The 17,066-nt window shown below is 32.8% G+C and overlaps 1 protein-coding gene across 3 annotated transcripts in view; it reads left to right on the forward strand.

Annotated features, from left to right (window-relative positions):
* ASCC3 (activating signal cointegrator 1 complex subunit 3) overlaps positions 1–17,066 on the forward strand; it is a 347,397-nt gene that overhangs the window by 227,597 nt on the left and 102,734 nt on the right. For all 3 annotated transcript variants that reach the window (XM_041745387.1, XM_041745404.1, XM_041745396.1), the window contains exons 22-30: positions 393–547; positions 3,152–3,250; positions 4,205–4,373; positions 7,562–7,782; positions 8,980–9,065; positions 10,913–11,079; positions 11,189–11,334; positions 11,459–11,579; positions 13,788–13,930. In XM_041745387.1, the coding sequence (XP_041601321.1) occupies positions 393–547; positions 3,152–3,250; positions 4,205–4,373; positions 7,562–7,782; positions 8,980–9,065; positions 10,913–11,079; positions 11,189–11,334; positions 11,459–11,579; positions 13,788–13,930 (1,307 nt within the window). The remainder of the gene's footprint in view (positions 1–392; positions 548–3,151; positions 3,251–4,204; positions 4,374–7,561; positions 7,783–8,979; positions 9,066–10,912; positions 11,080–11,188; positions 11,335–11,458; positions 11,580–13,787; positions 13,931–17,066) is intronic.

Here is a 17,066-nt window from a genome sequence, read left to right on the forward strand (position 1 = left end):
TCCCATCGTGGTTATGGAGTTGAGAAATAGACTTTGTGTGAATTAATGGCTTTATTCACAAAATACTAAATATTTTAACATGTCATGAGCTAACTAGGAGAAAAGTGGAGCTGTTTATAGTAGTTTAAACACTGTGAAGTCTCAGTAATTTTAAGAACCCTATTAATAGCGGAAGAAACCTTGATACTGGTTTTCAGAGCTATGAATTGCTAATTCAAGTTAACTATTACAAAATATTCAAACATGCCAGGTCAAGAATGTCAACTATTCTACATAGCAAATCATAAAACAAGCAATAAAACCACCTTCTCTGAAATCCCATTTACAAGTCAGATTATATTGCTTTTTTTCCTGTCTGAAAATATTTCTTCTGTGTGATGTTTTCCTTACAGGTCACATGCTGCATCATGTGAATATTGGACTCAAGGTCAAACAATGTGTTCATCAGATTCCTTCTGTTACAATGGAAGCATCCATTCAGCCCATCACACGGACTGTCCTACGAGTGACACTGAGCATCTGTCCTGATTTTACTTGGAATGATCAGGTAAAAGTGGAAAATATCTATATCAATGAAAGCAGAAATATCTGTGCTGCAGGTTCAACTATATCTCCTTACAGCTGGCCTTGAGGCATATAGAAAACTCTAAAAAGAATATGCACTGAAGATTCATTTAAAACATTGTATCATCCTTTTAAAAACGTGATACAATATATTAATATGTCAAGCAGTGAGACCTCTACAGAACATCTAAGGTACCTGAAAGTTCAACATTGAGCAGTAGTTTAGTGGATTCACTTACATAAAGACTTTGCATAATTCTGTCTTCTTCAATTTTCTCTCTGGTATCTTCATTTTTGCCAACTCCACTTACTCTATCATTTTAGCCCACTAAAAGGGTCAACATTCTTTGTGCTTAAAGAGCCCTTTTAAAATCCTAATATTTCTCAAACTATCTATCTCCTCTTTTCTTTACCATTAGACACATAGAAAGGGACTTCTTTATTTTCTCCTGGTCACCATTTTCTTTCCTGCTGAGTCTACTTTCTCAGTGATCACCAAAACCTAACTGGTTGCCATAATAAATGACTTTTTTCTCAGTTATTTTCTTTACTTCTCTGACATTCAGCATTATACATTGTCCTTCTTGAAAATGCCCTTCCTTGGCACCCAACACATTCCGGTTTCTGTTTTTACCGCTTTTATTCTTCTTTCTAAATCTTTATGGTAACTATGTTTATAGTTAGTCACATCTGTTTGTGATCTCTCCCCACCCTGGTATTCCCATACATAACTATTTCAGATATAATCATTTATAAAATATGTACAAGTAGATAATTTTGTGGTACATTGACCATATTTTATATTTTAGCTTTATTTTTTCATATATCAACATATAAAATCATATGTGTGTGTATATACAAATATGTATATATGCAAATATATACATAGAGAATATACATATTCTCTATGTATATTCTCATATATATACATAGAGAATAGGTGCTGGATTTCCATATATATATATATATGAAGATGTACTCTGAGTCCTCTTCTTATTTTGTCAACATTTTTAAGGTCTATTTTTTGCAGCAGTTACTGTACAAAAACTACAGTAGAGATTGTAGATACAAAAGCAAATAAGTCTCAATCCTTTCAAGAAGTCAGTGAGGAAGCCAAGTAAATCTGTAATTGTAGTAGCAATGCCTACTTTACATGATTATCATAAGGTTCTAATTAAGTATAAGTAAATACCTTCTACATTACCTGAGATTTTTAGTATGTCTTTAATGTGAATTAATTTTATTCACAACATGCTTAAAAATTACCCAACCATAGTCCTAATCCAAATTTACCAATGATCTTAAACTGTCCTAACCAGTAATTCCTTCAATTTTCTCATCTGAAACATGGATAATAATAATAATTTTCTTTCTCACAGAATTTCTGTGAGAGCTAAGTGATATAAAATTATATTTAATATTTCTATAAACAAAAAATTTTACATAAAATATAAAATTAGCCATATACTCCTATTTCATTTTATATTTAATATAGGGTTTTTGAAATGCATACAAGTTTTATTTCCTTTTTTCACACTGTTTTCTTCTGTCAGTATCCATAAAAACGTCTTCTACGGTTTAATTCATTAGATAGAATATTTGATAGTTTATATAGTTAACAGTTTCTATTCTTGGCTGAAAGAATAGAAAACCTGACTTATCTTAAACTGACTTACGGAGAAAAATATTATCTTCCACAATAAAAGGTCCATGGGTAGAATAGACCTTAAAAATGATTGAGTCTATTTATGACTATCATTTAGGGCCCATCTTTTTGCTGTCCTGATACACTTGGACACTTTCCAAATGTTTTCTATGCTTACTTGTTCACATTTAACTGGGAAAGATGAACTCACCCCTATTTCATCAACCCTGAGCATGGACCATAAGGCCTTTTCTTCAGTCTAATTGGGCCAGTATTGGGCACAAGCTGTTTGTTATAAGTGGAATACTGTAAGCTGATAGGCTTGTTCTAATCAAAATCATCCTGAGTAATGAGGTCACCTACTCCTGAGTCACATAAAAGAGATAGGGACACTGAACATGACTGGGCTTTGTTAGGGAAAATAAAAACAGAGGGAGAATAATGGGTATACAAAATACAGCATATCTATCTATCCAATGGAATATTATTTGTCAGTGAAAAAGAATGAAGTACTATTGCATGATACAACATGAATTAACCTTGAAAACATGGTAAATGAAAGAAGCCAAAGAAGACCACGTATTATATGATTACATTTATATGAAATGTCCAATATATGTAGGCAAATTTTTAAAAGAAAGTAGATTGTGGTTGTCAAGCTTGGAGATTGGGACAGTAGGGAAAGATAAATAGTGACTGCAAAAGGGAACAAGGTTTCTTTTTGGGGGTAATTCTAAAATTAGATTATGGAGATGGTTATACAACTTTATAAATCTCTTAAAACCACTGAACTGCATACTTTAATTGAGTAAACTTTGTTAAGTAAATTATGTATCAATAAAGCTGTTAAAAAGAGAGAGAATAGGTGCTGGATTTGCAAACTACAATATCCCTTACTTGAGTTAAAATATACTTAGTATTAGAATATTTTTTTTCTTCTAGGTCCATGGGACAGTAGGAGAACCTTGGTGGATTTGGGTAGAAGACCCTACAAATGATCATATTTATCATTCAGAGTATTTTCTCGTTCTAAAAAAGCAGGTAAACATGGGTGTGTCACTCTTATTATGCTGCTATCATAGAAAGAAGAAAATATAAACTAAATAATTTCTGTTTTTACGATATCTGTAATTTCATAGTTCCTTTAAAGCTTTATTTTTATATATATATTTTCTGTTTGGGTTCAAAGAAAACAGGAATTGGATTTGTATTCATGTAATTGTATTTGTGCAATCAATGTGATCTTAGTTTGAGAAATGGAATTGTAATCTTTATCATGGTTTAAGACATGACTTTCAGAGAAAAGGAATATGTCACCTGGATAGGATAAATAATGTAATCGATAAAATAAAATTAAATAAATAAAAACAACTTTATACATTACAAAAATAAAATACTAAAGAGTATTTACTCACATTGTGAAAAGGACACTTTTAAAAATTTTCCATAAATCCCAAAAGACTCAATTTGGTGCTAGCATATCTTTAACTGTGATGCTTCATCTGTGATTTCTCTTTTTATCATAGAGAAAGCAAGCTTTAGGCTGGGAACCGTGGGAGGACAGCAATAGAATTTTACAGCAGTGTTTGTTTTCATGATTACCTTCTATTTATGCTAGATTCTGTTATTTGACTTAAGGTGGTAGTAGAATTCAAAGAAAAATATTAAGTAAATAATTGGTAAAAATCATGATTTTATGAAGGAAGTTTGGGAAATTCTGATAGTGAATAAAACTGGTAATCTATTAGTACATAATGATATACATATATAAATAATATAAATTGAGTATAAATTTTACTTTTATAATATCAGGTATCCTCAGCAGAGAACCACATAGAAATTTCTGAAGTGCCTGACTGTCTCAGCTATTTAGAAACCCAAGATAATTTTCTTATGTTTAGTACCTGTTTCTGTAGATAGCATTGTCTTAACAATAGACTAAGGCTTTTTGGTATCAGAATATTCATATTCATTTGAGACTTTATTTCACATTAGGTCATTAGTAAAGAAGCTCAACTTCTGGTATTTACAATCCCTATTTTTGAGCCTTTGCCTTCCCAGTATTACATCCGAGCAGTGTCTGATAGATGGTTAGGAGCTGAAGCTGTATGTATTATCAACTTTCAACATCTGATTCTACCAGAGAGACATCCTCCCCATACAGGTAACATTGAATAGTAACTTGAATCATCACTGATTTTGCAAAAAATGTTGTTTTAATTAAAGTTGCAAGTGTCTATGCTTTAAAGTTGTCTAAATCTGAATCAGAATCCTATTTATTTCTCAATATAGTTTGAAGAGCTTTTCAAATTCAAATCTATATATACATTTGGTAGAGCTTAATGGTGGGCCTTAATTTTGAGTTCCAAAAACCTTAAGCCTAGTTCAATCATCATAGTTCTAAAATACTGGAGACGCACTACTTCAGTATTATTATGCCTTTATCTGTATTTTTATACATAATCACTACAGTGTCTCCATATCTCCTTCCTTTTCCATTAAAGTATTGCCATTTAATCTGCTCTCTGGGAAACTTTTGAGGTATCCTTTTTCTTTGTGCTTATTACTAGTTACTTAAACTTATTTCTATTGTGTTAAATGAATTAATTAAAGTAAATTGCAGGTTATTTTTCTTCATATAGTATGCTCCTGCACCAAAAAAAAGAAAGCTAATATTAAGAAGTCAGGTTATGATATCAGTACAGAATGGATTCACTATATGTCAAGTCATTCATCCTCCAAACAACATGTACCTTTTATATTCTCTTCTCCCACACGCATATGATAAAAGGGTATATGGTAATCTGCAATATCATGTAACAGTTTTTCATTGTCATAACTAACAAAAATCCATTTTAGATTTTTGTAACATGAGGAAGCGTCTTTATATTTTGACTTATTAAAGAAGCAGAATTTCATGAATAAATGTTTAAAGTGGTAGTTTTAAACCCCCTATATTCTATTTTAAAAAAAATCTTTAGATTGAGCTATTAGTGTATTAAACGTATTTCTTCTCATTGAGCCTTCATAATTAATGATTTCAAGAGCCCCTTAATTTAGAGAAAAATGGTCATTTTTTTTCATATAATTCTTCTGAAGACAAACTTTTTCCAAAATAAAAATGTTATTTCTTATTATTTTTAATGAATACATTTTTTAACAGTACTTTGGGAAATGGAAGCAGGCATTAATGTCTTTGCCATGTTTGTCAAATATATGTTTATTAGCTTATCTTGAAGAGAAATATTTTTATTAGCTTATCTTGAAGAGAAATATTTTAGATTATAGCTTTAAACCACATTGATATCTTGACAGAACTAAAAAGTTTGTCACCATAGAGAAATGAGATTGCAATATCTACTTACACTTACATACTCATTGAAGAGGACCTTTCTGCTTTTCTTCAATCAAATATGCCAAATATGATATCTAGAATCTCAAAATATGTAGAAATGTTCAGTGCTTTAATTTTAAAATATACGCTAACATCATCACTACTAGATCTCTTTGACTGCAGTACTTAATTTTAACATGCGTTAACATTATATTTTAATGCTCATTTAATCACTTCTCTGTTGAGTGGCCAAGCACATATCATCCTATTTATATAATTAGTTGACTTCTGACTACACTTTAAAAAGCAGTTAAATGCACCACCGTGACATCTCAGTTGATATTAGAAATGTATGATGTAACCTCAATGATTCCCAGTTCTTTTTGGCTGAGTGTATGTGTGGCCACCCTGTTGAGGCTAAATCGAACAAGAAAATTCTTCACATTTCACAGAAGTGAATCATCATAATTTAGCATTGTCAGTATATACCAAAATGTTTAATTTTTAGCTCCTATTAAGAATATGTCTATGATGAGCATTGCAAGTTAAAACTTCCTCCCTTCTTGAGTTTTCAGTGCTACAGAAAATTTAGGAGATTATGATATGCTATAGAGAATTTAGGCAGTCAGCTCTCAATTACATATCTATTAAATTAGAACTGTGGGACTAAGATAATATTTTAAAAATAGCTTTTCATTTTTTTTAATTTTTATTTATTTATCATAGTCACACAGAGAGAGAGAGAGAGAGAGAGAGAGGCAGAGACACAGGCAGAGGGAGAAGCAGGCTCCGTGCACCGGGAGCCCGACGTGGGATTCGATCCCGGGTCTCCAGGATCGCGCCCTGGGCCAAAGGCAGGCGCCAAACCGCTGCGCCACCCAGGGATCCCAATAGCTTTTCATTTTTAAGTACAATTTTGGGGAAGAGAATTCTCTATACTTTCTCTTTTGTTTTTTTTTTGTTTTTTTTTTAATTTTTTTTTTTCAATTTTTATTTATTTATGATAGTCACAGAGAGAGAGAGAGAGAGGCAGAGACACAGGCAGAGGGAGAAGCAGGCTCCATGCACCGGCAGCCCGACGTGGGATTCGATCCCGAGTCTCCAGGATCGCGCCCTGGGCCAAAGGCAGGCGCTAAACCGCTGCGCCACCCAGGGACCCTATACTTTCTCTTTTGAAACTGTGCTACAAAGATCTCACTCAGGATACAGACCACCATGTCCTTCCAGATTTTTTTTTTCCTCCTTATTCAGACTTCAAATGGGTAGAATCCTCTTCAATGAAATAATCCTGAGAGTAAAGCTGCCTTCCAGGTTTCTAACTGATACCTTTCTGGATTGTGGGAAAATACAATGTCTGTCAAGTTCAAGAGCATATAGCTTTATTTCTCTAAATAATTTTAACTATCTAATCTCCTAGAGCTCTAGTTTATAGAATGAGATACAACTGAATTTGTTTGTTCCTGTGTTTTCTCAGCACAATTCCTTTTTTTACCCAGGCACTCTCTGATTTGAAATTTCCACCTAAGTTTCTTCCGATAATTATTTTAAGTCTATTTTAGTTTACATTGGGTAAATAAATAGCTCACTCAACGATTATAGTTTGGTTAGTTTTCTAACAGATCAAAGGAAATTTGTTATTGGTAATCATTTTAGTATTGCAGTTTTGCAGGTGGTTTTCCTTTTTCTACAGATTAGGGTAGATTTAATTTTCTTCTACACCAGGCATCTTTTCATATACCTGTCATTCAGATTACTTTTCTGATTAGAAAAGAGAGATATATGTAGCATTATATTTGGTATATGAGGAACTCTCCCAGAAAAGCATCCAATATATCAATATTATAAATGTGGTAATGGGGGGAGGGAAGACCTGTAACTAGTATATAAAAATTGATGTTAAGCTTTTTTTTTTCTCCTCCAATGAATCAAGGATTGTTATAATTTTTCCTGAGAGATAGTGTTCAGTATTTTGCATTTTTTCCAGTTATTGTATAGCAGTACCTCTTTCATCTTTTCAGAATTACTGGATCTTCAGCCTTTACCAATCACAGCTTTGGGATGTGAAGCATATGAAGCACTGTACAACTTTAGCCACTTTAACCCTGTTCAGACACAAATATTTCATACACTGTATCACACAGACTGTAATGTCCTACTTGGAGCACCCACTGGATCAGGAAAGACCGTTGCTGCCGAATTAGCTATCTTCAGAGTCTTCAACAAGTACCCTACTTCAAAGGTCTGTTTGAAGGAGTCACATGCTTACATTAAATTAGGAAACGCAGTTCATAATCTGTAAACTAGCAAGTTCTAAACACACAGCAGGACTCACTGAGTAGATTTGTCACTCTCTCAGTGAATTTTCTGGAGGGACGAGATTGGTATTAGAATAACTGGCCAGAAAAAAGAAAATTATATTAACCTTTGGAGTCCTCTAGTTAGGTTTCTAATGTACATGTTAGTTTCCACATGTCCTTTCCTTATTGTAAGATACCTAATTCATAGCCATATTTATAAGATAAAGACTTTTAAACAAATCCTTTTGCTATAAAGAAATGCTAGTATAGTTTGATTATACACATGAGATACAGAGGCAGTTTTTATTCTACATTTCTGCAAATGGCCATATTATTAATGTAAAATAATGTGATAAGTCAGATAAGTATTGATTTTATGCTTTCTTGAAATGTGAAGTACATACAGTTTAGAAGGACTATTTTTCAAGAGAGCTAATCCATACATTGTGATTGGAATTACATGGTATTTTCCTCATCTTATATTATTTTAGAAATGCTTTAACTTCTTTTTTCAGTGATTTTCAGTTAGTGGCTTTCCTTCCCTACTTAACGTGAAGTTTTCCTAATTCTGAGTATATTTTGTGGTTATCAATACATTATAAGACATACAACATGAGAGCTCTACTCTAAATTTGAAACATTTTAATAAGAAGGAATTGTTTTTCACTGAACAGTCTACAGTATTAAAGACCAGTTGCTGTTGTTGTTATTAAAAGGGTAGAACACCTAAATGTGTGACTGTCATCTTTTATAAAATCTGCATTAAAATTGAAACAACCATATTTATCTCTCTTTAGAATTTCAAAAGTAGTAACTTTTTCATTCAGATAATTCTTGATCAAAATACCAGGGAAAACTTTTCTTTTCATCAGAATATGAATACCTACAGAAAATACCTTCAGCTTTTTTTTAATATTTAAAATTGTCTATGTCAGCTTTTTTATGTTGTATTTCTGTCCTATTTTGGATAAAGGTAGTTTGAACAAGTTAATGACTTTTCTCATTAATTTAAAATTTTAAGCTTTTCAGTAATAAAAGAAACGTTTTAAAACTACACTATCATATATAGATGTTTACCTTTATTTGAAAACAATGTCCCTGAGTTCATGAGATCTTTTTACCCTCCCCTTCCCTTTCAGGCAGTATATATTGCACCCTTAAAGGCCCTGGTACGTGAAAGAATGGATGACTGGAAAGTAAGGATAGAGGAAAAACTTGGTAAAAAGTAAGTTCTTGCTTATTCAGAAACCATGCTTTGAATAACCTAAAAAGAACAACAAATAAAAGATTTGCATAAACCTGTTGAATGCCTTTACAATGATCTTCATAGTCTTTTATTCTAAAGATATTGTGATGAATTTTAAAATGTTATCAATATTCCCATTGTTTTAATATTGGAAAATGAATGTCCTTAAATTATTTAATATGAATGTTTTTGCTTGGCAAGATAATTTTTCAAAATTTCTAAATTCTCGGGGAATCCCTGGGTGGCTCAGTGGTTTAGCGCCTGCCTTCGGCCCAGGGCATGATCCTGGAGTCTCAGGATCGAGTCCCACATCAGGTTCCCTGCATGGAACCTGCTTCTCTCTCTGCCTATGTCTCTGCCTCTCTCTCTCTCTCTCTCTCTCTCTCTCTGTGTCTCTCATGAATAAATAAATAAAATCTTCAAAAAAAATAATAAAAATAAACAAATACATTTTTAAATTCTAAAACAAAAGAAGTTTTGTCTCTTTACTTTTCTTTCATATCATTCAGAGTGTCTCCCAGAAACCACGTAGAGGGCATTTGACATGTAAACAATTAATAGAAAAACAGAAATTCATTAAAGAACATGACTTTTAAAAAGATATTTTAATATTGCACAAGATTATTAATTGTGGGATTGTTTTTAATAGCAAGATTGCAGGTAACCTTAGTACCCAATAGAACATGACTAAATAAATTGTGGTACATTTACACAATGCAAAATATTGTATTGTTCTATAAAGAATGAACTTTTTATATACTGAAAGAATGATCTCCAGTGATACTATAGAAAATGTTTTTAAGTAAAGCATTCTATCTTTTTTTTTAATGGTAAAGAATATCAATGTGTGGTTGCTTTAGAACAAGAACCAGGTGACTGGAAGATAGACATGTTACAGACACACATTCACTGAACCCATATGAATTTATTACATATTCAAAATAATAAATTGTAAAAATAAAAAATGAATAAAAATAAGCAAAAGCTTTGGGAACACTGTACTTGGGGAAACTAATCTTGCCCCTTTTTTGTTCTTTGAGGATTAAGACAGATGCTAAAATTATTTAGTGATTACCTGAAATTTAGAGTTGGCCTCCAGATTACCCTCTTTCTCTATATAAAACTGGGGTCTTTTTTTTTTAAAGATTTGATTTACTTATTCATAAGAGACACAGAGAGAGAGACAGACAGACAGACACAGACAGAGGGAGAAGCAGGCTCCATTCCATGCAGGGAGCCTGACATGGGACTCGATCCCGGGTCTCCAGGATCACACCCTGGGCCGAAGGTGGCGCTAAACCTCTGAGCCACCCAGGCTGACCCAAAAACCTGGGGTTTCTTAGAATGCGGTAGCACATATTTCTCTCAGCATATGTTGTTTATGTCCAATTATGTTTGAATTTGCCTGTAATATCTATAGAAAAAAGAAATGAAGCTTACACATAATTATATTCTTAATGAATGCCTCTTTTTGTCTTAATAAGTTAACACTTTCCCTCATTAGAAAGGTATTTATTCCAACATATGGAGAAGGAAGTATGAGTTCAACGCTGTAAAAACACATAGGACAGAGAATTTGTAAACATAATCATAGCAAAGTTTGACATATCCTCGTAAAAGCTAAATTATCAGTGATTTGAATTTATACATTCTTTAAGAATTCTTAAGAAATGTATTTTGGACTCGACTCACAGAAACTTTCAGAAATCAGAGGGAGAGGGAGATAAAGTAGTGTTAAGCATTATAAATTTTTGTTTTGAAAGGTATTTTTGCTTTTCCAAGGTCATGAGTTATTAGAGAAAGGTATCATTTTTCTTCCCTTCCAGAGTTATTGAACTAACTGGGGATGTGACTCCTGATATGAAATCCATTGCTAAGGCTGACCTTATCGTCACTACTCCAGAGAAGTGGGATGGAGTCAGTAGAAGCTGGCAAAATAGGAACTATGTGAAACAAGTCACTATTCTCATCATAGATGAGATCCATCTGCTTGGTGGGTACCACTGTATCTGATACCAGTTTGCGCATTTTGACTCTCATACTTGCCGCAGGTGGCATCAGGACTTGTTAAATGATTAACATGTATTATTCCTATTTCCCAGGGGAGGAAAGAGGCCCTGTTCTAGAAGTCATTGTATCTCGAACAAATTTCATCTCATCGCACACAGAAAAGCCTGTTAGAATAGTTGGACTATCTACCGCATTAGCTAATGCCAGAGACCTTGCCGACTGGCTCAATATTCATCAGGTACATGGAAGACTGATAAATAGGCATCTAATACAGTGGCTTAGCTGGCTTTATTAAGGATTATTGTAATATTATAAACTTACATATAAAAACTGAAAATGACTTCTTTCTTGTTTTACTCTAGATGGGCTTGTTCAACTTCCGACCATCAGTACGCCCAGTTCCACTGGAAGTTCACATTCAAGGCTTCCCGGGTCAACATTACTGTCCTCGTATGGCCAGTATGAATAAACCTACATTCCAAGGTAAGCTTTAGATCCTTGGAATGAATAGCAGCCATTTTGTATGGGAGACTTTAAGTACACTCGAGGTAATTCGGATTTCTTTGAACGCGTGATACTGCTCCAACTTATACATATGTGTAAAACTTAAGCTTATGCTAAGGCATAAAAATGTTTGTTGAATTAACTATTGAAAATGGAGAAATTTAATAGGTGATACTGTCTTGGTAGTAGAAAAAGAAGTATGTATTTTTTTAAGTAATTAAATCATTCTTAAAGTTAATCTATTAAGTTATTTTTCTAATGGTAGTAGCTTGAACAAATGATAAATAGGAGCTATAAGTATAGAAAAAAAATCACATAATCTTAATCTTTACCAGAAACCATAAAACTTACAAATTTCAGTACTTTTTTTTAACGATGCTTCTGTTTTTGTTTGGTTTTATTTTTTGGTTTTCCCTTCCTAACAAATTAGGCAAACAGGAAAGATTTAAGAATAACACTCCTATTTCATTGAAACATGTTTTGTTTAGGCTGCATAAGGAATATTTATTATATCAATTAAAAATAACTTCCAAAATAAATTCTCTAATGTGAACTGCTGTTGATTGTGAGGTGACAGTTGTGAGGTGACTTTTTAGCTGCTGTAATTAGCCTTATGACAGAAGCAAAGTATTGATTGTGAACTAGAGACCAATCTTGGCAGTTCAGATTATTTACACCTCCACAGAAGCATTGTATAAAATCACTAATGAACAATAAATCTGCCGTGAACTGTTCAGCCACACCTGTTCTTGCAGCAGCAAAAATCCATTAAATGTTGAGGTTTAAAAAAGAGACAGATTCATTCATGATTATGTGTACAAATGATACCAATATTGTACTAATATGTGTATTTTAAACATTGTATTTCTAATATAATTTATCAAAGCATTGTCATTTATATTCTGTAATATTCTGGTAAGCTGTGAGTGAAAAATAACATAAATGAGTTTATCTTTCATGGTATATATTGTTGTGATTGCTTATATTTACTTAGGGAATGGCCAATTGCATACTAATGATTGAAATGAAGTATTTTGTGTTATATAAATCAATAGTAAATAACTGAAACATATTTCTCTAAATATGATATCAGTATAGTAGCTGTCCTTATAAACTACTTATTATCCTTGTAATGTATCACTATATTTCTTTGAGTTTAGAAATGTGATTTTTATCATGGCTTCATTTCTCACTCTTAGGGGCTAAATATAGTCAAGGTCATGTCAACATTTTTGTTATAAACCTAGTTTCTTAACCCATAAAAAGAAATTCTGCAGCTCACATTTCAAACAAGAAATTACAAAAAAGTTGAACTTTTTATGTAAACCTTTTAAATATCTCTGTTTTAAGAGACCTGTGTACACATAAGTATAAATTTTACTTGTGCCATCTTATCAGCATTTTGGAGCCAATGTAAAGAAATCTTGTTTCCAATTAGGTCAAATGATTTATGTGGCTCTCTAGGTAATTTGTTTCTTTTAGCCCTATGACTCAAGTTTCAAACTATTCATTTCCTCTTCTGTATGTCTACTTTCCATGTGCCATCACTCAGATATAGACTCAGGCATGATATTCTCTTCCACTCTCTTCAGCATTCTCTTCATCTCTCCACTTGAAGCCTTACACATATGTTTGGGAAAAATGCAAAACTTTCGTTTGATTTATCTCTGACTAGTTTATTGATACAAAGTCTCAATTATTCCATCGATGGGTAATGAAAAAATAAAAGGAATTTCTGTGGCTTTCCTTACAGAGTTTTCATCACTCTACATAACGACTCTTCCAGACCCCAGGACCAATTAACTCTGTAATATCATTGCTTAGGCAAGCAGAAACACAAATCCAAAAACTCCACCTTAGATTGATTGAATATTTGTATACAGCTGTTACCTGGAGGGTCTCAGCTTTTCTAAAAGTCACCTGCCTCAGCAGCTCAGAATATAGCTGAGAACTAACACAGTTAAATTTCCCCTGTCCAGGCAATAAACTCCCCTGAGTGGGTTTATCCTCCTTTCCTTTCCTATCATTTCTCTAATATTGCTAACAGATCCAAGTAGAATTCATGACCAAGTCAAGAATTCACTTAAATCAATTACATTAAATTTCATTAATCCATTTGATATCCTAATGACATTGAAATTCTGTTATAAGTAGCTTACCCTTTTATTTTCCACAACTTTTCAATAGCAATTAGAAGCCATTCTCCAGCCAAACCTGTTTTGATATTTGTCTCATCAAGAAGGCAAACTCGTCTTACTGCTTTGGAACTAATTGCCTTTCTGGCTACTGAAGAAGATCCAAAGCAGTGGTTGAATATGGATGAAAGAGAGGTAAGCAATCTATTTTACTTTTATTTCTTATACATGCCAAGTTATAATATAATGGAAATTACATATTTAATGATGTTTAGTTTTAATCCATACTAAAAATTTAATTTAACAAGGTAGAAATTTAGAGAAAAAATAGGAAATGCATAATACTGCCACCTTAACACTATTAATATTTTGATGTGTTTTCTTGCAATATTTTCCTGATAAATACTTTTTTTATATACCCATATTTCATCTCTTCCCTTTAATGTATCACCTATATATATTATATATATTATCACCTATATATATTATAATATTCATATTTGTTTTTCTATTTGAGTGTTCACTGCCCTCATGGAACTTAGAATCAATTTTGCAAAATTAACTTTCTTTAAAATATATAACATGAGGGCAGCCCCGGTGGCGCAGCGGTTTAGCGCCGCCTGCAGCCCAGGGCGTGATCCTGGAGACCCGGGATCGAGTCCCAGGTCAGGCTCTCTGTGTGGTGCCTGCTTCTCCCTCTGCCTGTGTCTCTGCCTCACTCTCTCTCTCTCTCTATGAATAAATAAAATAAAATCTTTAAAATATATATATATATATATATATATAACATGACTATTCTAAAAAATTTAGAAAACACTAAATGTGAGAATTAGAAACCTGTTGTTATCCTGCAATGAAGTAGTAAACATCCTTAAAATTGAAGCAACTGTAATTTTTCATGTCTACACAATTATATTCTACTAATTGGCTATCCCATTAAATAATCGTGCATCATTATCATAGGTTTTTCTTTATTTAGACTTATTTCCTCATTATAAACTTAAAATTAACGAGTCAAATAATATGGATATTCTTATACCTTTTCATATACACTACTAATTATTTTCCAAAAGGGTTGTACCAAATGATGTTCTTACCATTGATACATGTATCATCAGCAGTATATGAGAGTAACAGTTTTACCATATCCTCATTTGTTGTAATTTATTGATATATTATAGGTAAAATATTCCTTATTATTTTAATGTACATCTTGATTTTTGTGTGATTGAACTTTTTTTTCATATATTTGTTTACTATTGGTCTTTTTTTTTTTTTTTTTTTGTCTGTTCCTTTGGACTTTTATCTTTTGCTGTATAGCATCTTTCTTTTTTTTTTTTTTTTTTTTTTTAGCATCTTTCTTAATAGATTTGTATAAGAGCCTTAGCAAATTAAAACACACAGACAGGGCAGCCCAGGTGGCTCAGCGGTTTAGCACCACCTTCAGTCCAGGGCCTGATCCTGGAGACTCGGGATTGAGTCCCATGTCGGAGTCCCTGCATGGAGCCTGCTTCTCCCTCTGCCTGTGTTTCTGCCTCTCTCTGTGTGTGTGTGTATGTCTATCATGAATAAATAAATAAAATCTTTAAAAAAGAAAAAACACAGACACACACACACACCCCTCTGAAACTTCATATAACAATCTTTTCCATAAATATTTATTACTACATACATATACACACATTAGTCCCTCATCTGCTCTTATTAATTACTTTTGCTAATTCCTTGGATGTCTTTTTGTCTTACAGCTTTTTACAAATAGTAGATTTTGCATTTTGGGGTGGCTAGGTGACACAGTTAAGCATCCAACTGTTGGTTTTAGCTTGGGTCATAAAATCAAGCCCCACAAGGGGCTGTGCGCTGAGTGCAGAGTATACTTGAGTGTCTCTCTCCTCTCCTTCTCTTTTCTAATGAATAAGTTTAAAAAAAAAACTTAAAAAAGAAGTTATTGCATTTTATATGGTACAGTCAGTTAATATGGTACTTTGTGATTCCTTCTACTACTTATAAATGTAGATATTCCTCTTTCCCTCCATAGATTTATAGATAAATTTATCTTCTGCTTTTCTAGTTTTTTAGAGATATTTTCATTATTGGAATTATGATGAAAAAGTAGGTGAAATTGGTAATAAAATTGTTTCATTGTCTCCCTTCTCTCTCCATAACTGATTGCATTGCAAATTCAGATTATACCAAAAACCTAAAAAGCAGGTCTTCCAGTTGTTGAATCCCTTAATTACCTTAAAATAGGAGAACTTTTTGAACACTTTAATCTTTATAAGAGTTACTTTCCATAATATCCTGGACTAGAAGCTTAGTGACATTCCTGTTGCTGCTTCTTGCACAGTTCCAGACTGATGTTCTGTGGCAGAGCCAAGTAGGTAGGTGGGTCAGCAAAGGAAAAAAAAAAATTAATGCATCTATCTTCTTAACTCAGTAAATCTTCAAAATAAAGTATTAGGAAGCAGGAACACCCCTTCAAGTGTATCATTGATATGAAATCATACTGCAGCATGAGGAAACGTCAAAAGTAATATCCTTCCATATTTCTCATCAAGAAGTGATTTCAAAAGTTTGTGAGCATATACTTCCATGTCCCTTGGATTCTCAGTTTGATAACCACCACTTCCATCATTAACCTCAAACTATTATTGGGTTTTAACATTACTGTCTCAGCCTTCAAATCCAAGACAGAAATATGAGAAAGCCTGAGCATCACTTTTAAGCATGCAGCAGGGAAAATCTTCCCCTTTTTGGCCTCTATACAGGAGGAAATATTCAGATGCTGGCTTGTTTGTGGTAGTCTTTTACAAAACTTTAGCTGGTTATATCCAATTGCTCTCTGGTTCTTTTGCAATCCCATCTCAATATTCTCTAGCCAGTGGACTAAATTATAAAGTTCCCTACAACCAACACACGCTATATTCAGAAGTGAAGGGAAGAGAAAAGAAAGAAGTGAAACTAGTTAAAATATATAAAAATCTTAGTTAAAATATGTTTAAAGCATATATGAGATAGCAAAAGTGGAGTCCACAGTATTTTTTTTCAACACAGGACCAAACATATTTGGTCGGAGAGCCAAACAGACGTTTGTGATTTATTTTCTCTATCACCCATCACCTGTACACTTCTTCAGACAGCCTCTGAGCTAATAAAGATTTCTTTATCTATTAGAATAACCAAGACCCTTCTCTGAGACATTGGAAATTGGATTTTTATATATGCTTAACTATATAAAGTTTTTAAAGTTTTTGATTAATTTTTCAAGTGGGTACAGTAATGTGAGAAGATTTCTCTAGGGTCTATCCACATTTTTCCCTCCCCTTATTGT

The sequence above is a fragment of the Vulpes lagopus genome, chromosome 1 (assembly GCF_018345385.1).
Source record: "Vulpes lagopus strain Blue_001 chromosome 1, ASM1834538v1, whole genome shotgun sequence".
In the NCBI taxonomy this organism is placed as follows: domain Eukaryota; kingdom Metazoa; phylum Chordata; class Mammalia; order Carnivora; family Canidae; genus Vulpes; species Vulpes lagopus.